Here is a 24,915-nt window from a genome sequence, read left to right as displayed (position 1 = left end):
CAGTGCTTAATAGGCAGCTGTGTAGCTGCACGGCTGTGCAGCTTAGAGGGAACTTAGGCAGAGACATATCTGAGCTGGAGAGGTTGCTGGGACAAAACATATGAACAACATAGCCAAGTCCAGAACATATTGTTATATGAACACTAATTATAATTTCACAAACACTCAAAAACATAGAGGATTATTAGAACTATATGTTAGGTATAAAGTGCAAAAGTGTTCAATGAATTATTCTAGTTTGCATGCTGGCACAGAAGGAAATACACAGCGTGTATATCTTTAAATATATTTTTTTGCTAATGTATACATATGTACAGTAAGAAAAAATTTAACTCTAGGCACCAATAATACAAATAATAATATTAATAATAACACAGAACACACCTGGAAGGAGGAGGCCATCTTTTTCAGCAAGTGTGTGAGCACAAAACCCACGGTACTGGATTAACAACTGATCAAAATTAGCCGTGGTTTCTGGAAAAAGCCACTCTTGTTCCTTGAAATCAGAAACATTTACTTTTATTCCTGAAAGAGAATTTGGCAAAGGAAAGATGACAATAAAATACATGATGCCTAAAATGTGATTTAATGGGAATCTCAAAGGGAGTTCAATCATGCTTTAACACATTGTGGCCTGAAGTGTTGAATGCCCACAGCTCCACTGGTTTCCACAGGAGCGGGAATGCTTAGCACTTCTGAAAATCAGGCCCCGGTACACCATGGCCTACTTATTTTTTGGTGGTAGACTGCCTCCAGACATTCTAACAGTTTAGCTTTTCCTTGGAAGCACGTGGCCACAAACAGAAAGTAAAATCTAATAATTTCAGCCATTGTTTTAAACTCACCCATTTGTTTCAAATCCACTACAGCAGAACTTAGTTAATTGGTGGGGCCTTCTCGCTAAGAAAATATTTCTGATAACCTAATATCCCTAATGAATTAAACTTTTTTTTCCATCTCAGAGGTTTCAGAACGCATTAACAGACAAAACAAAACACAAGGAATCCTGAATTATTAAAGTGCAGGGAATTTCTAAAATCAATGTGACATTTTAATTGGATGCATTTATATACATACTTTAATAATAGCTAAAGCTCTACTTTATGATATAAATGCATACCTATACTCAGGCCCTCTCAGAGGTCCAGGCCACTTCCAGCTTTTGAGTCCCCTAGTCATAATAAAAATAAAAAATGACGACATAAAAACAAAATAAGGCACCAAAAAAAAGACTGAGACATAATTTGAATATTTTTTTATTTAACAAATGCTTTTCTAGCCTTTTTCTGTGCAAATGCACTAATTATTGAGGAAAAATCTAGCTTTCGTGCAATGTCACAGTTGATATTAAGCATGGCGAGCCCATTCAAATGCTCTTGTTCCATAGTTGAACAGTGATAGTTCTTTACCTGCTTCAACAGGTTGAAGGTGCGTTCTCCTGAAGCCACTGATGCAGGCAAATTGACAAAAATACGCAATGCAATTCTGATATTAGGAAACACCCCAGAGAGTCCAAGTTCAAGTATTTCTCAAAGCAATTCCTTTGGCTTGCAATCCAATTTAAAGTTTAAAGTATATTCGTTTGAGGAAGATGGCCTCGTCACTGAGATCTTTTGAGATTTCTTTGTTGTACTGGTGCTGAAATTGTTCAGCTGCAGAGAGTAGATTGTCATTACTCAGTCTGTTGAACTGCCAAAGAAACCCAAAAAGGATATAAATTAGTCGCAGTGACTCAAATCGACATGTAAGACCTGATTGAATAGAGCCAATGATGACAAGGAAGAAATTGACCCTATAATGCTACTCGGCATCGGAATCAGTAGGTAAGTTGTGACTGATGGAGAACTCAGATGAAATGCCAATATTCTGTGCTACTAATTTGGACTCAGTCAGGATTGCATCCCACTGTTCATAAATCTGTTGAATGTCACTTATAAGACTTCCAGTGTTATCCCTCTCAACATCAAGCATAGCATTGCGTGTTTCAATTACCAGATTAGTTTGGTGGATTATTGTAAGTAGCTTCATCCACAAAGATGACATCGGAATACATTCAAATTTGAACATGTGCTTTTGAACAGACTGAAGTTCAGTTCCAGCCTGTGCAGTGAGATTGAGAGATTCAAGCTCATTTAAAGCCTTTCTCACTGAATTCAAATGCTGCACAACTGGTTGAACACCATCAATCCATGCAGACCATCTAGTTTTGGACATCCCATGCAGTGAAACAAGAAGATATTGCTTCAGAATTTCCCACCTTTGTGGACTGCTACTGAAGAGATTGTACATTTGCTGAATAGTTCCAAAGTAAGTAATTGCCTCCTTGCATGATTCAGCACAGTCAACACTTACAAGGTTTAGTGAGTGGTTTCCACAGCCTGAGAAAATAGTTTGAATTGTGCTCAAGCAGAACAGCTTGTACATCTTTGTACTTCCCTGCCATATTAGATCCATAGTCATAGGCTTGACCAATGCAGATTTGAAAATCTAACTTAATACCTTCTAGAATTGCTAGTAATCAAGCAGCAATTTCTTTTCCAGTTTTTCTCATGTAATTATAAAACAAAATAAACCTTTCTTCAATTGAAATTTTTGAGCTGTCTACAATCTTAACATATCAAATAACCATAGTAGTCTGTTCCTTGTGAGAACAATCTGGAGTGGCATCAACAATGATTGAAAAATACTTGGCATTTCAAATCTCATCAAGAATTGTTGTTTGTACGAATGACCCACATAGCTCAATAAATTCGTTTTGTATGCGTGTGGAGAGATAATGGACTTGCATGCTCTTTTGACTCTCTTGCGATTCTCGAACACATTTAACATGCTCTGATAAAAGTGGGTCATTTCTGCTGAGGAGCTCAACCATGCCTAGAAAGTTTCCATTTGCACAATCACCAATACATTGACTGGAACCAAAGAAAGCCAATCCCCGCTCAGAAAGAAAAAGGATGACATTCAGGATGCGCTCAAGAAGTTTTTTCCAGTTATTAGTTTCTGTAGAGAGTTCAGTCAAGAGCAAATTCTCCACTGAACTTTCAGCTGATGCTGCCCTATTGGCTGATTTCCGTGCAACATAGTTTTGTTTGTGTGACGTTGAACTCTCATGTGATGGTATTCGGATCCATCCTGATTGATCTGAGATAACTGATGCATTTGCAGCACTTTTGTTCAAAATGAAGCAGGGTGCACAGTACAGAGACTGGTTATGCTGGAGTACAGAAAAACAGTCTCTTGTGCAGGTCTCACCGTTTGGAAGAGTTTTTGTCAGCAGATGAGTAGGGAAAGCATGATTATCAGCATCTCGTGGAATGTTGCTTGGAATTTTAAAACAACTAATTTGAAGAAAAGATTGCATTTGGACAGCATTGCTCTTGTCAATAATTCCAGCCTGTAGTACTGTACTCATGAATTGCTCTTGCTGCGTAAGAACTACATCTTCCTGTTGCTGTTGAGTTTCTTGATTGCTCGCAGGATCTTCTGCTGCATCTGTTACTGTTGGCACATCTCCTTCTTGACTACTGTCCTCATGTTCAGGTATTGGCATTGAAATATCACCTGTTGCAGTTGCTGAGTTTTCATTATATGTAGCATTGTTTGTTGGGTAAGGTGTGTTTTCCAGTAGTTTGAGAAATGAAGTTATTGGCTTTGAGCTCTTAGCTGCTGCTTCACTCAGTTATTTTCACTGTCTCTTGCTTGCACCACTTTCAAATCTCCTCTTCATAGTGATCCATCTGGTCAGTATGTAGCCTATCCACACTTGAAATAGTCTGCTGTAAATAAATAGCTTATCTACACTTGAAATCTTCTACTGTAAACATATACACAAATGCTGAATGGTACACAAATGCTGAAAAGACTTAGAACGAAGGAATACTAATTAAGAACACAAAATTAAACTGTCAGATTATTATCCTTATCACTGAATCAAAACTCAAGCACACAAGGTATAAGATAACAGGCTGAGCTGAATACAAAGGGATGACATATATATAGTAAACACAGACACAGATACAGACAGAGGGATAATGTCCAAAAATTTCAAATGTGTCTCCTCACGAAACTCACCGTACAAAACTGTCCTCACAAATTTTCACCTTGACTCAGGGCCTATACACTATGAAAGACTATGATGATGGCCAAGCTACCAAGCTAGGGCTCAACCAACCAACCAGTCACCTCTCTTAGCTACCATGTGAAGATAATAATGAGGAATTCTCACACATAAATAATTCCTTAGTCAACTAGACGTAAAACTATAAAGACACTAAAATGTAACAATTCTCTACCTTTCAACATGCACTTGACCCAGCACCAATCACTAGTAGTGGTTTGTTTATATAACAAACCTAATCTTGTGCCATCAGAACTAATACACTTTTATTAATATTTATGAACATTTTTAACTCTTTAATATGACAAAATCTATATCAGTTAACAAAAAAATTATGTCTTTTACCAAATCACATCTCTTATTTGCTTAAATTTGCAGCTCTAAGCTGAGAGAATGTGTCACATTTTGATCCAATAGGGATGTGCATAAAAACAAGTTGCAAAACTTATCAAATGCCAAAAAATTAACAAGTGTCTAATTGTGAGGCCCCCTTTGAGCTTGAGGCCCAGGCCAAATGGCCCTCCTGCCCGCCTCCCCCCGCCCCAGGATTGGCCCTGCCTATACTGCAGACACTTTTTAGTATTTATTGTTTATATTATCATAGAATTGTAGGACTGGAAGAGATCTTAAGAGGTCATCTAGTCCAGGCCCTTGCACTCATAGCAGGACTAAGTATTATCTAGACCATCTCAGACAGGTGTTTGTCTAACCTGCTCTTAAAAATCTCTAATGACAGAGATTCCACAACCTCCCTAGGCAATTTATTTCAGTGCTTACCCACCCTGACAGTTTGAAAGTTTTTCCTAATATCCAACCTGAACCACTCTTGCTATAATTTAAGCCCATTGCTTCTTGTCCTATCCTCAGAGATTAATGAGAACAAATTTTCTCACTGCTCTTTATAACAACCTTTTATATACCTGGAAATATTATCATGTCCCCTCTCAGTCTTCTCTTCTCCAGACTAAACAAACCCAATTTTTTCCAATCTTCCCTCATAAGTCATGCCTTCAATCATTTTTGTTGCTCTTCTCTGGACTTTCTCCAGTTTGTCCCTATCTTTCCTGAAATATGGCACCCAGAACTGGACACAATACTCCATCTGAGGGCTAATCAGCATGGAGTAGAGCGGAAGAATTACTTCTCATGTCTTACTTACAACACTCCTGCTAATACATCCCAGAATATTTGCTTTTTTTGCAACAATGTAACACTGTTGACTCATATTTAGCTTGTGATCCACCATGACCCCCAGACCCCTTTTTGCAGTACTCCTTCGTTGGCAGTCATTTCCCATTTTGTATGTGTGCAACTGATTGTTCTTTCCTGAGTGGAGTACTTTGCATATGTCCTTATGGAATTTCATCCTATTTACTGCAGACCATCTCTCCAGTTTGTCCAGATTATTTTGAATTTTAATTCTATCCTCCAAAGCAACCCCTCCCAACTTTATCATCTGCAAACTTTAGAAGTGTATTCTCTATGCCATTATCTAAATCATCAATTAAGATATTGAACAGAACTGGACCCAGAACTGATCCCTGCAGGACCCCACTCAATATGCACTTCCAGCTTGACTGTGAACCACTGATAACTACCTCTAGGAATGTTTTTCCAACCAGTTATGCACCCACCTTATAGCAGCTCCATCTAGGTTGTATTTCCCTAGTTTGTTTAAGATAGCACCTAGTTGCTCCAGTAGGGATCAGGATCCCATTTTGGTCAGTATTATGGGAAAATATATGAAGATATGTCAAGGTGTTTACAAATTTAACATAAAGAACGATTTAGTAGTTTATGCCATAGGAGTAACTTTAAAAATTGCATCTGAATTCCATCTCACATGCTCTTCCCAAGAGTGTTGCTAGCAAAATTTCAACGACAGCATTGACAGGGCCTTAGATGAAAAAGGTCTGATCTCACACCTACAGAAGTTAGTGGCAAAGTGTCCATTGACTTCATGGGGAACAGCAGCAGTCCCAGGTATAGCAGCACACTGATAATGTAGAAGAAACAGTAACACTATACCAGGGAGCAGATATTGGTGTCCAAACATTGTTTTCCTCTCAGTTTTCAGAAGATGTGTACTAATTATATGTAAAGCATATTTTCATCAAGAAAGTAAGAGTCCAGTTCTGTAAAGCATTAAGTGCTCCTATGTGGTCCTGAGCACCCACAAATTCTGTTGCCCTCAACAGGACTATTGGGTAAGGACCCCTATGTCAGTAAAGATTTGCAGAGTCAGGTCCTGCTTTAGATAGGAATGTTGCACTTTTTAGAAACAGGATTTAAGTCACAAAATCATACAAGGACTCAAACACTAAAAAGGAAATGTGATAACTTTCAGTACCCATGGTTTCCTTTATCCTTTGCTCATCACTTTTCACAGTCACTCCTTCGAGAAGTGACTCCATCACATCATCAGGAAAGAGTTGTGCATGGATTCCCAAGAACTGCTGTAGACTGACTGTCAAATTAGTCAGGAAACTCAGCAGCAATATCTCATCCTGAAAGCTCGTCCAGAGGTTAGCTAGTGCTAGAAAGATAGGCTAGAAAATAATAAGAAAGACCTGAAATCTACATTTGCTTTGTCTGTAAAATTAAACAAATACTGTAAACAATAGTTACAAATACAACTGTTAAACACAACGGGCCCGATCCTGCATACCCTCCGCACTCAGAAATCCCAGTGGAGGGCTTGCAAGATCAGGCCCAAATCCTAGAAATAATTTAAAATGTACTTTAAAAGTAATAAAACAACATTTTGGGAAAACATTGGAGGCCATTTTCTGAATTATATTGGAAAAGAGTCTCGCCTCCTCCCCACCAATATAATAATATAAATGCAAAAAGAGAAGATAGGCAGAGGAAAACAATAAAGAAGAAATTCCTATATTCAGGTTAACTATAAAAAGAAACACAAACAGACCTAGGCATAGACAAATTTCAGCCTTTGTTCCTCTCATTTTCCCTCAGCCCCAAAACAGTCTAGTACAGATACAGATTTCAAAGACAGTGGCAGAAAATGGGCCTGTTGTAACATATCTGAAATCACTGAGGAAATGGCCAGCAGAAAATTAATTACATTCCTGACTATGATGAACAGATTTTGAATATTAACACAGCCATCTTCAAGTTTTCAGATCTTAGCACAGTAGAAAAGGGCTCCCCCAACATCAGGAATACATTCAAGGAACTTAAAATTAATCCTAGCACATTAGCATTCATGTTAATGAAGCCATGATAAGAATTGGTATGGGAGTTAGCTCTTGTTCATCAGCATCACTATCAATAAAATGCTATTGACACAAGAAACTAAAACAGAAGAATGACAGCAAAATAATTTTTACTGGAAATAGCATCATAACCATCTTTACCTCAATGAAAATGAGTTGAGCCTTCTGTATACTCTGAAATGCTTGTCCGCTACATTCTCAATCCAGGCCCTGTGCTACAAATGCTAAATTATAAAATAATCTCCTGGTGCTCTTACACAATACAACTTCTCTGCAGCAATTTGAAGACAAGTAGAATTAAGTGGTCTTGTGATGGGGAAAGTTCTACCTGCAAGAGCACAGATGGAATCAAGTATCTCTGTTGCTAACAGAGGTGAAGAAAACAAGCAAATAACCTGCTAAAGAGAAGCCATTCAAGAAAGGAAATCTATGGTAAACTCCTTAAGACAGGGATGATGTGCCTTCTTGTTTTCTTGTAAAGTGACAAGTATGTTTTTGGCCCTCATAATAAAAACGAACAGTATAGCGAGAGAGAAGACAAAGGGAAAGAATTGCTCTGGGTAGCAGGATAGAAGAAAGGGGTGTCTGCTAAAAGGACAGTATTTGTAAGATCAACAGGCATCTAGAAACAGCTACATTGGATCAGACCCAAGAGGCAGCTAGTCCAGTATCCTCTCTTTGACAGTGGGCAGCACCAGATGCTTCCGAGGAAGGTATAAGAACCCTAGAGAAGGTAGATGGGGGATGATCTGTCCCCCATATTAGGTCTCATGAGGCTCTCTAACAGTTAGAGATTTACTTAAGCCATGAAGCATGAGGTTTAAGGTCCCTTCCAAAATTTTATCATTAATTATGACAGAAAGTGAACAACACAGTGACTATTTTATTACATATCTTCCCAGCTAAAAATAAGAACCCAAATAAGAACTGACCGTGTGGAGGTTTACACAGCCCTAGTTTCAAAATAATATGGATAGAAGATTCTGAGCCAAGGCTATACCAACATAATACAATAGTGAAGCATCATTAACTGAAAACTCTCATCTCTGAATACTTTTACCTACTATTGTTAAAAGTAATATTTAAGGCTACTATAAAGAAAAAGGATAGAGAAAATCTATTTTTAGTGTTATTCTATGCCTTTAACAGCACTTTTGGCATAATCATTTTCTCTGTTCACCTAGAGTCAGTTTTCCCTGTTTTTATGTCTTTCACAAAACAACTGGGAAGAAAAAGAAATATTAAAAAAAGATAGGAAAATATGTTTGTAAACCACAATTATTGAAAAGACAACACAGGGCAGGCGTAATAACAAACTTCTTTTAACCTTTTTTTAAGCAAATGAATAGATGTCAAAGTAGCTGTGTCTGTGGAACACTGCCTGAGTGGAATACTGCTATTAGACAGACACAGAAAATAAGATCCTTTTTCCTAATTCAACATGAAATTTATGTGAACCATGTCACATGATACTGCAGCATAAATAGTATGTTATTATAGACAATAAAAGTGATTTTTCTAATTTGCTTCTGTTCAGAAAATAATACTTTTGCATTTCAAATGCTTACAAAAACTTGTGATGTAGGTACAGCAGTCTTTGCTTGAACCGTGTTTTTTAACTGCTCTATTTGTGCTGCAAACTGCTTGTCCATCATTTCAACTTCTTGTGCACACGTGATCACATCAGACTGGAAAGAGAACATACTTCAGGTAAGGAGTGTGACAGCCACAGAAAAATAAATAGCTAGCAGAAGCTATTTGGGTACTTGCATTCTGCCTCTTTTGGGGCAGGTATATTTTAAGGAGTGGCATGCAACCTAACTTCTAAATAGAGTCAGAATTTTACAGCCAGAAGGGTCACTAGATCATCTAGTTTGACCTCCTGTAGATCACAAGCACCCAACACCATCCAGCACCCACCCACCCACTAAACTCAACAACTGAAATCAGAGCAATGTAGTACAACCCGCAGGAGACTAAACCAGTATGTGCCACATGCAGAGAACAGGAGGCCCCTGCAATGGCAAGGAAATTATTAAGTGAGATATACTCAGATACTCCTGGAAAGTGACCCATACTCACATGCTGCAGAGGAAGGCGAAACCCCCCAAAAGTGACTGCTAATCTGACATGGGGGAAAATTCCTTTCTGACCTCACACATGACAAACAGCTAGACCGTGAACATGTGAGCAAGAACGAGCCAGCTAAGTGCCTGAGAGAGAGAATGCTCGGTGCCAATTCATAGCCCTGGCCCTCCCCATCCAATGTCCCATCTCCAGCAGTGTCCATCCCTGATGCTTAGAGGAAAGAGATTAAAAAAAAACACTCAGAATACATTGGAGATGTGTGAAATCCCTTCCTGACCCTGCAGGTGGCTGGCTGAATCCCTGAGGCATGAACTTTTAATATATCATTCTAACTGCACAGCTCAAACACAGCACCAGGATTTCTTTCCTCAAACATAAACCCCTATTTTACTTTGTGAAATTTCATATTAAGATAGCCTAAAGAATCCATAAGATATAATGTGATATCTCACCAGAATGATGCAGAGGAAGGCTTCATGTTGTCTCACATTGAACAGTGCTTCCTTTAACATAGATAATCTAGCTTCTATATTTCTGTGCGGGCTCTCACACATCATTTCCAAGACAGCTGTGTAGCGGTATGCCAGATCATGGGAGGCACGAAGCTCTGCATCAATAGGCTGTGTGGCTGCTGGAATGGCTTCATTCAGAATAGCTGGTACTATTTATACAGATTTAGTATGAGATACATAGGAAGGTAACAGATATAGAAACACATCATGGTAATCATGCTAGATAGCTAATAATTTAGTTTCAATACTTCGATCAGAAGTATCCTCCAACAGATTTCTGAGTGTAAGCTCTCATTCTAAGACAGCACACATTTCCAAAGTTTGTTCACAAGACCCAACCATTACGTACACTGCTGGTAAAATTGTTCTTAAAAATGACAACTTTTCTGTGAGGAAAATAATACAGTATAGTCTAGGATTATGGAAAATTAGCTTTTCAAACGGTCTTGGTTCAATTTTGGGCTCTTCCAAAATTCTCTGTGTGACTTTGGGTATATCACTTATGTGCCTCAGTTTCCCCATCTGTGAAACCGGGATAATAATAATACTTCCCTGCCTCATAAAGGTGTTACGGGAATGAATTAATTCACATTTATGAGATGCTCACATAGTATAGTAATGGGTCTATATATGCCCAGAAAGAGATAAAAATATAATATTGCTTATTAAAATGAACTATTTTTGCTCTTACTGGACACGGTGCATTACAAAACCCCCACAAAATTCCATAAGCTGCACAATGGGAGTCCAAAATCTTTGAGCTGATGGTTTTATTATTAACACTTCTTCCTTAGAGCCTCATTATCAAAGGAGGGTATAAAGAGGCATGCATCCATTACATTCTACATTTGGACATGTAACTAGACATCTGTGCATGCAAAAGAGATAAGTGTGAACACTCAGAGCAGACAGTGTGCCATGTGGAGTTTTTTATGAATTCCTCTTTATATGTGACTTAACATTAAAACATAGGCAAGCAGCAGAGGCTGTGTGGTGTAATGATTAGACTCAGAGAGAAGATCTGAGTGGCAAAACTTTTCATTTCTATTCAGTCAGTTGTGCCCACAATTTGCTGTATGATCTTTAGAAAAATCACATAAATCTCTTTAATTAATCTCTATTTTTCAATCTGTAAAGTGGGGTAATAATGCTGTATATACCTTTGTGAAGAGCACTAAGAACCCTGAATTAAAGGTGCTCTAAGGGCAAAGTATTATCTCGATTATCCAAATAATCAGTAGAACAGTTGATTATTTGCATGTTCACAACTCACAATACATGTTGTTATTTATTTTTGTATAGCATCATTCATTTAGAGGTATTAGAACATTTTACATATAGTTTCTTAGCCTCTATATTGGGGATCAGAAACCTTTGGCACGCGGCCTGTCAGGGAAATATGCTGGTGGGCCGGGATGGTTTGTTTACCTGCAGCATCCACAGGTTTGGCCAATCGCAACTCCCACTGGCCATGGTTCCCCGTTCCAGGCCAATGGGGGCTGTGGAAAGCAGTGGCCAGCACATCCCTTGGCCTACACCGCTTCCCGCAGCCCCCATTGGCCTGGAATGGCGAACCATGGTCAGTAGGAGTTGCGTTCGGCCAAACCTACGGACGCTGCAGGTAAACAAACCGTCCCGGCCCACCAGCGGATTTCCTTGACAGGCCACATGCCAAAGATTGCCGACCCCTACTCTATATGAAAATACAATTAAACTACATAGATTACAATATATCATATATATTGCAATCTTATTTCCATTGAATAGCCATTTAAATAATAATACTGATACATTTAGCAGTGAAATGTTTAATAACATTGGTTGTTTATGGGTTGCAGGGCTCAACAGACATGGGGCTCACTTCTGGCTTATGTCCCTAAAGCTCATGCTTCAGGGTTCAAGAAGGGAGTTTTTTGTTTTTTTTAAATCCCCTTTTTGAAGCATCAGGGATGGCAACAACTGGAGATGGGGCACTGAGTAGGCCAAGGCTATGAGGTGGCACTGAGCATTCTCTCTTTTCAGATACTTGGTTGGCTGGTTCTTGCTCATATACTCAGGGTCTAACTGATCACTATATACGGGGCCAGGAAAGAATTTTTTCTCACATCAGATCAGCAGTGACCTTCAGGGGTTTTTTGCCTTCTCTGTAGTGTGTGGATGTTGGTCACTTACTTGCCAGAATTATCTGGGTTTCTATCATTTAATCATTTCCCTGCCACTGCAAGGGCTTCCTGCACTGGTGCACATTGGCCCTGCCTGTTCTCTGCATGTAGCACATAACAGTTTAGTCTCCTGTGGGTTTCATTTAGTTTGGTGTCATTTCTGTTGTTGGGTTTAGTGTGCAGGTGCTGGGTGGTGTTGGCGACCTGCGATATACAGGAGGTCATACTAGATGATCTAGTGGTCCCTTCTGGTGTTAAACTCCGTGACTCTATAATTTTTAACTCCTTCCTTAAAAAAGAGCAACAAGGAAGTTTAGCCATCTCTTTGGGCTTACTATTTTGGGCTATCTGGCTGCACACACAAAAAGATTCCAGTGCATCAGTTTACATTGTTATAGTTATCTAAACAACCAGAAGGGCTCAAGACTTAAGAAATTTTTGAGTATTCAAGAAGAATTGGGAGAAATTACCCAAAATTATCAGAATTATGTATTTCTGTCCCATGGATTTCTAATATCTCATGCAATATTAGATGAAAGGTATGCTCTACTGTAAATATTTTGACAGTACCATTTTGACATTTGCATTGATTGGCCTTAAGCATTATACAATTCATTCATTTAATAGTTTGTTTTTCCTTCAGGCTTACTGACACTGGGCCAAATCCTGCTCATCTTGAGTAGCGTGAAGTCATGGGGCTAGAGACAAGAAGAGTCTTAGGGCTCATAATTTTAATTTAGTAATATACCTACAGTCATCAATGCCTTCTCCTCCTTTCCCACAGTCCTTGTTGAATAACCGAATTCCTGTGACAATCATGGTAAGTTCTTTCAGTTGTCGCTCTTTGTCCTTCTTACTGAGAGAGAGAAAAACACCCAGCTCTGTCTGGGGAAACACACTCTGCAGGGCAGCTGAAAAAGATTTAAAAAATAACAGCGGGTATAAGAATGAAACTGAAAATACTAGGGAAGCAAAACTAACTCCTCCTTATGGGTAGTTGTGAAAATAACAGTATATTCTAGATTTGGAGAGATGCTTAGGCGCTCACAAATTAATAATTTTACCACACCTATTGTTGGAGATGAGCAAATAACAAAGCAGACAGGCTGATATGCTATCAAGCTATTTTATGCCATAGAAATTATTTAACTAAAATTCCGACTATTAGTAGCAAATATTTTTAAAGCTGCCACAATTTACAATATTTACTATTATCTGGGCAATTGAATGTTTTAGTGAAAGAGTCAGACAGCCTGATTCCCAACTCACACCAGTTTCACACCAGGAAACTCTACTGATGTCAATAAAATTATTCCAGATTTACATTGTGTCAGAGCAGAATCAGGCCCAGACTTTATTTTTCCACAAGGGATGCCCAGTATCAGATACTTTGACTGATTACTGACCTGTTGCCTCCCTAACAACCTTGATGTCTGTAGGGGATCCGAGGCCAGAGCGTAGCAGAACATAGCTAACAATCTTTCGGTAAATGCTCTCCAGCTCTTCCCGTGTACGAGCACGATTATCTGTGATTTCTCTGCTCACAGGGGCCAGCCTGGCCTCTAGAATGCGATGCTGCTCATTAAGTAACTCAACTGGGAAGGAAAGATATTTGAGAAGTGCTATGTTACAGCCAAATATTATTCTCATTTTTGGTCTAACCTATGTAGAGTAACATAATTTTCACTGAACTGACCATGCTGTTTGTGCATTTTGGGCCTGCTCCAAATCCCAGTGGCTTTGGATCAAGCCCTTAGATTTGATAATTTTAAAAATCCACTATGAAAGCCAGTCCTAGGCAGCAAAAGCTTTCAAATAATTTTCGCAGTTTACCCTGATGCCCTATGAATGTCCCATGCTTCTCAGCTCTCCCTGTCCCAGGAATATTGCATGTCACCGTGACTCTTATTCTCTTCCTTCTCTTTTCCTGTTCCCACTCAGACTTTCTCTGCCATTTTAAGTCACTGGGAGTGGGCACTGATCAGAGACAACATACAATATTTATATATAATAGCCAAAGACAAGTATCTGCCTAATTCGCTGGGATTGTAATATTTCTATTTTATGAAATAATCTCTGAACTATGCAAACTCAAGCCATTTAAAACAGACGGTCCAATAATGCTGATCCTTCTCAATTGTGAAAATCAACAAATGGACAAATTCTGCTCTCAGGTCACACAAGTGCAGGTCTAGAGTAACTGCACTGAAGTCAATGGACCAGTGTAACTCAGAGAAAAATTTGGTTCAAAGAACCTAGAACGTTGCCTTTCTATAAAGGTAAATCTCTCTCTCGCTTAAAAAAAAAAGTGAATGTGTTCTGGTTTCCAAGTCCGTTATGCATTCCTTCTGTGTTATATCCATGCTGTAATACTGTACTTCCCATGATAGACGTTGTGGCACTCTGTACCTCAAACCAGCACTTTGGAACTCCCATATTCACCACTGTCATGTAATTATGATATGTTTTATACAAAGTATGCCATGTAAGATATATAGGAAAGGTCATGATCTGCTGAAACCCATTGTTCCATCAAAATATGTATATTATTATGAGATTTTGCTGTACCGTTGTTATTGAAATATGTTCTAAGTTTGGGAGTTGTCCCTTGCTAGTTCTTCAGTGACAACAAAGGAGGTGATCCACACCCAGGCGGGCGTTAAATGACCATTAATCAGCAGGGGAGTTGTAGACAAGGGATTTACAATTCTGTAAGAGAAGCACCACACAATGGGGATTGTTCAATCCTGTGACTAAACAAGGCCCATCATAGAATATCCGGGTTGGAAGGGAGCTCAGGAGGTCATCTAGTCCAACCCCCTGCTCAAAGCAGGACCAATCCCCAACTAAATCATCCCAGCCAGGGCTTTGTCACGCCTGACCTTAAAAGCCTCTAAAGAAAGAGATTCCACCACCTCCCTAGGTAACCCATCCCAGTGCTTCACCACTCTCCTAGTGAAAAAGTTTTTCCCTAATATCCAACCTCAACCTCCCACACTGCAACTTGAGACCATTACTCCTTGTTCTCTCATCTGGTACCACTGAGAACAGTCTAGATCCATCCTCTTTGGAACCTCCTTTCAGGTAGCTGAAAACAGCTATCAAATCCCGCCCCTCCCCCCCGCCATTCTTCTCTTCTGCAGACTAAATAAGCCCAGTTCCCTCAGCCTCTCCTCATAAATCATGTGCTCCAGCCCCCTAATCATTTTTGTTGCACTCCACTGTACTCTTTCCAATTTTTCCACATCCTTCTTGTAGTGTGGGGCCCAAAACTGGATACAGTACTCCAGATGAGGCTCACCAATGTTGAATAGAGGGGAATGATCACATCCCTCAATCTGCTGGCAATGCTCCTACTTATACAGCCCAAAATGCCGTTAGCCTTCTTGGCAACAAGGGCACACTGTGACTCATACCCAGCTTCTCATCCACTGTAACCCGTAGGTCCTTTTCTGCAGAACTGCTGCCTAGCCACTTGGTCCCTAGACTGTAGCAGTGCATGGGATTCTTCCATCCTAAGTGCAGGACTCTGCACTTGTCCTTGTTGAACCTCATCAGATTTCTTTTGGCCCAATCCTCTAATTTGTCTAGGTCCCTCTGTATCCTATCCCTACCCTCTAGCGTATCTACCACGCCTCCCAGTTTAGTGTCATCTGAAAACTTGCTGAGGGTGCAATCCACGCCATCCTCCAGATCATTAATGAAGATATTGAACAAAACTGGCCCCAGGATCGACCCTTGGGGCATTCTGCTTGGCATGCTTGGGCTAGTTTCTTTGCAGGGACATGGACTAAAGCTATGTCTTCAATGCACTTTCATCGTTAAAACTTCTATCAGTCAGGGGTGTGACAGAAACACACCCATGACTGACAAAAGTTTTAATGACAAAATGCGCCAGTGCAGACAGTACTTTGTTGGTGGGAAAGCTACTGCCCCTCTTTGGGGGTGGTTTTATTTTGCTGGCAGGAGAGCTCTCTCTTGCAGCAAAGAGCTGCTATACAGCTTACGTTACAGCGGCCTGGATGTAGCAGCACAGCTGTGCCACTGTAAGGTACGAAGTGTAGACATAACCTAAGAATATAAAATAAAGGACAGTGGCATTGTGCTTTTACTTTTCTCCTCCCCCACCTACACTGAAAGCAACAAGAATGCTGGGAAAACAAAGCCTTGAACTGAGGAGACTGGTCTCAGGCTTAAAGGGAAAGCCTGCGTATTAAGGACTGTAACCAACCTGTAACATCCAGAGGGGTCAGAAAACTGCTTGATCCAAATATTGTTCAGTCTAATAAGGTTCAGGATTTAGACTGCATGCTTACCTTTTATTTTCCTTGGTAACTATCTCTGACCTTTAGTGCCTACTACTTATAATCACTTAAAATTGATCTTTCTGTAGTTAATAAATCTGTTTTATATTTTACCTAAAACAGTGTGTTTTGGTTAAAGTGCTTGGGAAATCTCAGCTCAGATTACAAAGGCCAGCGTGTATCCTCTCCACACTGAAGGAAGAGTCAGACTGGGTAATGAATTTACACTGGTCAGGCTTCTGACCAGGGCAAGATACTACAGTTCTGTGGTGCATGGCTGGGGGCTTGGCAGGTGTGCTGGTGCCTTTCTCTGTGCAATTCGTGAGTGGCTCAGGAAGCATTAATGCAATTTAGCTAGTTGTGGAGCTCCACATGCTGTTGTACTGAAAGATAACAGCGCCGGGAGAGGTTTGGTGCTTGTCACTAGCAAAGTATTGTGAGAGAGAACCCAGGCTGGAGAGTTAAGGGGGCACAGCGGTACCCCAGTTCAGGTTGTACCCCAGGGAGCCTGTCACAGACCTATCCTATTATCTACCCAGGTTCTTACTGCATCCACCCCTGAGAATCGAGTACAGTGTTCAAAGACAAGTGAAATGATTATACTGGAGCTCAAAAAGGTAAGTCAAATGAGTTGAGATGCTGTATAGCACAGCAGACTGAACACAGGCCTGGGAGCCAAATTCTCCTGAGTTCTTATTCCAGCTCTGCTACTTACTTATTCTGTGGCTTTGGGCAACACCTTTGCCTCAATTTCCTCTAAAACAGGGAAAGTAATACCTAGCTCCAGGTATATTGTGGGAATTCTTTTTTAAGTAGTAATTTAATTTACAGCCATATAGTTTTGCCTGCACTTTCAAGTTCATTTTATTATCTTATTTTGCTTTGCTGTCACATGCATATAGTATGCTAATAAAGATTAATATTAAAATACAGATGAGTCAATATAGTTAGATACAAGTTTTATTATCTGACACTCATACTTAATATTTGTACATATTAAAATTACCTCGGTTTGTATAATTCATATCAAAGTAAACTTGCATCTTAATAGTGTCCAGGGATAGATTTGCTGCATCAAGAAGTCTACTAACACAGAGCTAAGAAGAGAGTTGTAAAAGTTAATTCTTTCTAACCACTTAGAATTTTCTGAAACATCAATAGCAATGTTACCATTCTGACAGCGGCAACGGAGCCTTCCTCTCCCCATTCCCCATTCTCCCAACAGAACATGATGAGTAGGTATATACCACCCCTAGGAAATGCAGAATCCATTCTTGACTACAGAACCATGAGAATGAAGTATGATGTTAGTTTTCAAAATGCTTTAAAGGAATCTTAGGAAATTGATCAGGTAGCTAAAAATCACCAACCTACAAACTGGTATGATTTAATATTTGTTAAGTGCTGATAGGATGTTCGGTGCTGTATAGAAAAATCTCCTACTGAGACTGATTAGCAATTAAAGATGCTTTCAATATTTCTGTCTGCTTTTCTCAGTCTCTCTCTCCCTCCTCCAATATCTGGTTATACTGTAGCTCCAGGAAGCAAAAAATATTTCATTCATCTAATCTTCACATACCTTCTAATAATTATGTTGAGATCTCAGTAATTTACCATAACATCACTTTAACAAGTAGTTAGATTGTTTAGATTTCCCAGTGCATATACAACAATACAGGTGGCTTTGAATAATTGTATATGTTAGCCTGTGGATGGCAATGGCAGGTATGTTCTGTTACTATAAATACAGAGCAGATATTTAAGTTTTATTTCTACACAAGTATGTAAAGTTTCTGAACTTTTGGAGAATTTTCAGAATTACCTTAATAAGTTTTTGCACATCATTTTTTGTGAGAGTTCGATCCACATTAAACTCATTCCTTGGATCCAAAACGACAGCTTTCACCTGCAGATTAGCAAAAGATGTTATTAGGGGGACTACTCACAGTGAGTAAAATTACAGTAAGTCCTAGCAAGGCTGGAGCCTAAGAACAGAGTCTGAAAATTGTGGCCAATATGCGCAACTGCTAAATCTTTATACTTGTCTGTTTAGTGAAAATGATGTTATTAATTGTAGAGGGATATTAACATGACCTGAAGGCATTTAAACAAAATAATAAATGGCTAAAATATAAATTGTGTTCTTACCATGAAAGCCACCAAGGTTTCAGACACAGTTTGCCCTTTCATGGCACATTCTTGTCCTATTTCACGAATTATATTCTTTATGACACTTTCAGCCTGAGAGTGAGACATTCTGGACCAACAATACATTAACAGGTTTGATGTTTATTACAGTGCATCATACATTTGTCTTTCATTCTCTGTTTTCCCCACTGCAACATTTACTGACAATAGTGAGATTACATATTCTCTTCTAATGCCCCCAGCCTCTTAAATTTTCAGTAACAACTTGACTAGGTAGCAGAGATGATTTATGGTTCACTGGACCACAAGTGACAAGAATATTTCCAAACAATAAGAAACTAACACAAAACAAGAGTTGAAGGAAAAATACAAAAACTGATTATAAAAGATTAACCCAGATAGCTTTTATCTGACAGATGGAATATTTCTTATTAGATGAACAGGACTAACTCAGCAATCAACACAAAAGCAGGTAAAAATGCATCAGCTTTAAGGGAACAAAAATATTTTTCACATCAGCTGAGGTCTCCTTGGAAGCTGAGGGAACAAAAATCTCACTACAATCATTAACAGTACCTCTGACACCACTGTTCCCTCTATTTTTTTACATCCATGTGCGGAATGAATTTTGTTATGTGTACCAATATGGAGGTGATGTATGGCAGGGGTGGGGCCGAGGGGTTCAGAGTGTGGGAGGGAGCTGAGGGCTGGGGCAGAGGGTTGGAGTGAGGGGGGATGAGGGCTCTGGCTGGGGATGCGGGCTCTGGGGTGGGGCTAGGGATGAGGTTGGTGTGCAGGCTGCCCCAGGGCTGAGGCGGGGAGAGAGAGGATTCTCCCAGCCCTCTCTCACTGCAGCAGCTCAGGGCCAAGGGAGAGGCATCTCTCCCTGGCAGCTCCAGGGGTGCTGGGCTGGGGGAGAGGTGCCTCTCTCCATACACGGCAGCTCCAGCGGGGCCAGGGGAGGGGCACATCTGTCCCCACCCGCAGCAGCTCCTGCTGGGTGGGGATGGGCCGGACCACCTCTCCCTGCCTGCGCGGCCCTTGTAGCCTGCTGTGCAGCTGCGCAGCTTAGAGGGAACTTAGTCTGATATGTGAGGCAGAATTCTGACCAGGACAAGTAAATACCTCTTAAGAACATAAGAACATAAGAAAGGCCGTACCGGGTCAGACCAAAGGTCCATCTAGCCCAGTATCTGTCCACCGACAGTGGCCAATGCCAGGTGCCCCTGAGGGAGTGAACCTAACAGGCAATGATCAAGTGATCTCTCTCCTGCCATCCATCTCCATCCTCTGACGAACAGAGGCTAGGGACACCATTCTTACCCATCCTGGCTAATAGCCATTTATGGACTTAGCCACCATGAATTTATCCAGTCCCCTTTTAAACATTGTTATAGTCCTAGCCTTCACAACCTCCTCAGGTAAGGAGTTCCACAAGTTGACTGTGCGCTGCGTGAAGAAGAACTTCCTTTTATTTGTTTTAAACCTGCTGCCTATTAATTTCATTTGGTGACCCCTAGTTCTTGTATTATGGGAATAAGTAAATAACTTTTCCTTATCCACTTTCTCAACATCACTCTTGATTTTATATACCGCTATCATGTCCCCCCTTAGTCTTCTCTTTTCCAAACTGAAGAGTCCTAGCCTCTTTAATCTTTACTCGTATGGGACCCTCTCCAAACCCCTAATCATTTTAGTTGCCCTTTTCTGAACCTTTTCTAGTGCTAGAATATCTTTTTTGAGGTGAGGAGACCACATCTGTACACAGTATTCGAGATGTGGGCGTACCATGGATTTATATAAGGGCAATAATATATTCTCAGTCTTATTCTCTATCCCCTTTTTAATGATTCCTAACATCCTGTTTGCTTTTTTGACCGCCTCTGCACACTGCGTGGACATCTTTAGAGAATTATCCACGATAACTCCAAGATCTTTTTCCTGACTCGTTGTAGCTAAATTAGCCCCCATCATGTTGTATGTATAGTTGGGGTTATTTTTTCCAATCTGCATTACTTTACATTTATCCACATTAAATTTCATTTGCCATTTTGTTGCCCAATCACTTAGTTTTGTGAGATCTTTTTGAAGTTCTTCACAATCTGCTTTGGTCTTAACTATCTTGAGTAGTTTAGTATCATCTGCAAACTTTGCCACCTCACTGTTTACCCCTTTCTCCAGATCATTTATGAATAAATTGAATAGGATTGGTCCTAGGACTGACCCTTGGGGAACACCACTAGTTACCCCTCTCCATTCTGAGAATTTACCATTAATTCCTACCCTTTGTTCCCTGTCCTTTAACCAGTTCTCAATCCATGAAAGGACCTTTCCTTTTATCCCATGACAGCTTAATTTACGTAAGAGCCTTTGGTGAGGGACCTTGTCAAAGGCTTTCTGGAAATCTAAGTACACTATGTCCACCGGATCCCCCTTGTCCACATGTTTGTTGACCCCTTCAAAGAACTCTAATAGATTAGTAAGACACGATTTCCCTTTACAGAAACCATGTTGACTATTGCTCAACAGTTTATGTTTTTCTATGTGTCTGACAATTTTATTCTTTACTATTGTTTCAACTAATTTGCCCGGTACCGACGTTAGACTTACCGGTCTGTAATTGCCGGGATCACCCCTAGAGCCCTTTTTAAATATTGGCGTTACATTAGCTAACTTCCAGTCATTGGGTACCGAAGCCGATTTAAAGGACAGGTTACAAACCTTAGTTAATAGTTCCGCAACGTCACATTTGAGTTCTTTCAGAACTCTTGGGTGAATGCCATCTGGTCCCGGTGACTTGTTAATGTTGAGTTTATCAATTAATTCCAAAACCTCCTCTAGTGACACTTCAATCTGTGACAGTTCCTCAGATTTGTCACCTACAAAAGCCAGCTCAGGTTTGGGAATCTCCCTAACATCCTCAGCCGTGAAGACTGAATAATTGTAGATTAATTATTTGTAGGTTAATTATTTGTTTGTAGATTAATGGCAAATTATTGAGCTACAAGTTATCAACCCCTGGATTCCAATGACAGTTCTGAGAACTTTCAGTTTTCCATGTGTTTAAGAAATGAAATAAAATCATCACTTAATTTGACAGATGATTAGGAATTCCAATTATTAGGATCAGGAGACTGGTAAAAGGATGTTAAGCCTTCTACATAATAAATTCAGCTCTAACCTGGTGACTGAATATTGTTATCCTCTGATGCATATTCAGTGTAAAGGGAGTGTTGGTCTCAGTTCAGTTCCTAGTTATCAGGTGTCTTCAGTCAGAGCTCATTGTAATATAGGATTTTTTTTTCTTGTACACATTTTTGTGAAAAATTTGTCTCTAATTTTTCCTACAAGAATTCCAAATTTAATTTTTTTTAATCAAGTCTTCTCACAATACACTATAGTTGGCACCAAATCACATCTTTCTTAGAAATCTCAGAAAAGGTCATGGAAATGTAACTACACTCATACCCTATAGGGGTAACTCCAGAATGAGGTTTGAGCTGCCAGGGCCAGATTAATGCAGGGACTTTAGGGGTTACAGCTCAGGGCCTCAGGGGGCCCCACAAAAATAAATCCATAATTTATTTATTGATCAATCCTGGAGCCTCTGCCACTTGATCGCGATCTCTGGGCTGCTAAAAGTTCAGCGGTGCAGCTGGGCTCAGGCAGGCAGCCTACATGCTTTGGCCCCATGCCGCTCATGGAAGCAGCCAGCTTGTGGCATGTGTCTGCGGCCCCTGGTGGTGGTGGGGGGGAGGAAGCGGCTCTCTGCGCTGTCCCCACAGGCGCAGGCAGCACAGAGACACACTGTCCCCCTCTCCCCAGGGGCACGCAGAAACATGTCAGGAGCCAGCCGCTTCCAGCAGCGACATGGGGCCGTGACATGCAGCCTGCCTGAGCCCTGCTGCGCCACCAGCAGGGAGCTGCCTGTGGTAATGCCTTCTGGCTGGAGCCTGCACCTCACACCCCCTCCTGCACCCCAACACCCTGCCCCACATCAGAATCCCTTCCTGCACCAAACTCCCTCCCAAAGCCCGCATCCTCTCACCCCCTCCCAAACTCCAATCCCGTCCCAGACCCGAGCCCTCTCCAGCACCCAAACTCCCTCCCAGAGCTTGTACCCCACACCCTCTCCTGCACCCCAACACTCTGCCCAAGCCTGGAGCCCTCTCCTGCACCCAGGGCCGGCTCCAGTGTTTTTGCTACCCCAAGTGGCCCTTCGGTGGCGGGTCCTTCCCTCTCAGAGGGACCCGCTGCCGAATTGCCGCCAAAGAGCCGGACATGCCACCCCTTTCCGTTGACCACCTCACGCACCTGCTTGCTGCGCTGGTGCCTGAAGCCGGCCCTGCCTGCACCCAAATTCCCTCCCAGAAAGAAACTAATACAACAGCTGTTCTAAGGTAAGAAGTAGGCTATTTTGAATTAACTAACTATATTCTAAATGTTTTAAGACTGAAATGTAGCCACAGAATGGCTTTATGTTAATTAAAAGGCAAGTTTAGTATAGCATTAATAGCCTCCATGCCGTAATTGTGATCATTTTGTTTTCAATTAGGAAAAAGACTTGTATACAAGGGCCCCGCAAAATCTGTTAGTCCTGGGCCCACAGGACAGTTAATCTGGCCCTGATTGCTGCCCACGCTGTACCTCTTCTGAGAGTAAACACAGGACTCCAGTGACCAGGGCCATCAACCGGGCACTTTTCACAAGCACAAAACTCACCTGAGAAGTAAAACAATTTAATAAAAAACATGTTTATGTTTCTGCAAAACTATATGTACTGGGCACGCCTGTTACCCCCGATAAATAGAGTTACAAGGGGTCCAGCTCGAGAACAACCGCTGGTTCTCCCTCAAGGCCGCCGGGCGGACCCAGGCGGAGCGGAGCGGAGCGCAGGGAGGGTCAGAAAGGGACATGGCGAGTGCCTCTGGCTGCCTCCTGCCCCCCGCCCCGCAGCTCCCGGCTGGGCGGGGACACTCCGCGAGGAAGCGCGCGCAAATTGCCCCTCCTCCGCGCATTTTGCGCGCCCCTCGCTGCACGTACAAAGCGCACTCGCGCGGGGGGGTCTTTTTGCACCAGGGAAGCGGGCGGCATTTTCCCTCCCCCGGGAGCCGGCGCGACGCGAGCGCCCTGTCCCCCAGCCCAGGGAGCCCTCTTTACCCGACCCACTGAGAGATTCCCAGCAGCCCCGGCTCCCCTGGCCCTGCTCCCCGCCCCGACCCGCCTCTACCCGGACAAACAGCAGCGTCCTGCCCCCCAAGTCGGGCTAGAGAGCGGAGGCTCGTCCTCAACCGGCCGCCCGCGTTTCCATGGAGACAGAACGCGGCTCCCCAGCGGGCGGGGCTGCTCTCCGAGCAGGGCAGAGCGCGCGGTGATTGGCGGGTGGGCGGTAACTGCTGCCCCATTGGTTGTGGCCGGAACACGGGCGCTCGAGGGGAAGGGCCGTTAACGGGCGCCCCTGGGACGCTGCCTCGAGGTGCTGCAGCCGAGCCCGCTCTGAGGAGCCTTGCGCGGTCTGGGCCGCGCTACCTGGCTGCCCCGGCTCCTCTCGCCCCGCAACCAACCCGCTGGCGCCGGCTGGGCCCAGCAGCGCCTCCCACCCAGCGACGCTGCTCCGCTGCGGAAGGCGGAGCCGGACCTGGCCGTTTCGCAACCTCCCTTGTGCAAATCCGAGCGCCGAGCTTCGGCAGAGACCAGAGTCCCGCGGCGTGGGCCCCTGCTGGCGCTTCATGGCTTCCTTTGAATGATGGGGCGGGCTTGTACCGCAGCCACAGGGCCCTGTGTTTTCTGTTTACATTTTAGTTATTTTTCCTCGGGAAGGTATTGGTGTTTGTTGCTGCAAGAACAAATCGGTGCAAAAAACTTAATATTTTTTCCGGGTAAATAGTGGGGTTTATTTTGGTGGACGGAAGGACGGGGGCCGGGTATTTAGGAGATTACTGGTTTGGTGAACGGAATTCAGTGTGGTTTGCTGCACAAGTAAAACAACTCAAAATAGTGTGCCACCTCCGAGTTTAAGAAACCATATATCCAATCCCCAAATAAAACTTTTCATTTGAATAAACAGTTTACTATTGTAGGCTTAGAGCTGTTAGCCTGTAAATATTTACATTTAATAATTGGGCCACGCCATTTGCAGCGCATATACTCAACTTCATCCTTTTCTCCTGGTTTTTTAAAAAACGTTTGAATACAGATTTTCATTCTGTTTTAGCGTGTCAAATTTTTAAACTGTTATCTAACAGCTTGAAATGTGTATGTGGTCGGCATGAGAGTCAATCAGTACGTTCAGAGCTGCTGCGTGTGCCTGTTTATTGTGTGTATCTTCTAGACAAATACATAGCCTTA

The 24,915-nt window shown here is 41.8% G+C and overlaps 1 protein-coding gene across 3 annotated transcripts in view; it reads right to left on the bottom strand.

Annotated features, from left to right (window-relative positions):
* Positions 1-23,892, bottom strand: part of CFAP206 (cilia and flagella associated protein 206) — a 32,629-nt gene extending 8,737 nt beyond the window's left edge. Inside the window, exons 1-12 of one of the 3 annotated variants that reach the window (XM_045011816.1) lie at positions 23,798-23,892; positions 23,215-23,289; positions 21,749-21,911; positions 18,568-18,676; positions 18,242-18,325; positions 17,426-17,516; positions 13,522-13,710; positions 12,868-13,026; positions 9,894-10,102; positions 8,922-9,041; positions 6,468-6,666; positions 385-525 (exon numbers count right to left, since the gene is read on the bottom strand). In XM_045011816.1, coding sequence (XP_044867751.1) covers positions 385-525; positions 6,468-6,666; positions 8,922-9,041; positions 9,894-10,102; positions 12,868-13,026; positions 13,522-13,710; positions 17,426-17,516; positions 18,242-18,325; positions 18,568-18,675 — 1,300 coding nt within the window. In that variant the 5' untranslated portion in view covers position 18,676; positions 21,749-21,911; positions 23,215-23,289; positions 23,798-23,892. The remainder of the gene's footprint in view (positions 1-384; positions 526-6,467; positions 6,667-8,921; positions 9,042-9,893; positions 10,103-12,867; positions 13,027-13,521; positions 13,711-17,425; positions 17,517-18,241; positions 18,326-18,567; positions 18,677-21,748; positions 21,912-23,214; positions 23,290-23,797) is intronic. The other 2 variants (XM_045011815.1, XM_045011818.1) reach the window with 2 other exon arrangements.
* Between the last annotated feature and the right edge of the window lie 1,023 nt (positions 23,893-24,915).

This window comes from Mauremys mutica, chromosome 3, assembly GCF_020497125.1.
Source record: "Mauremys mutica isolate MM-2020 ecotype Southern chromosome 3, ASM2049712v1, whole genome shotgun sequence".
NCBI classification, from domain to species: domain Eukaryota; kingdom Metazoa; phylum Chordata; order Testudines; family Geoemydidae; genus Mauremys; species Mauremys mutica.
The sequence above is the reverse complement of the archived record's forward strand: the minus strand, read 5'-3'. Positions and strand labels throughout refer to the sequence as shown.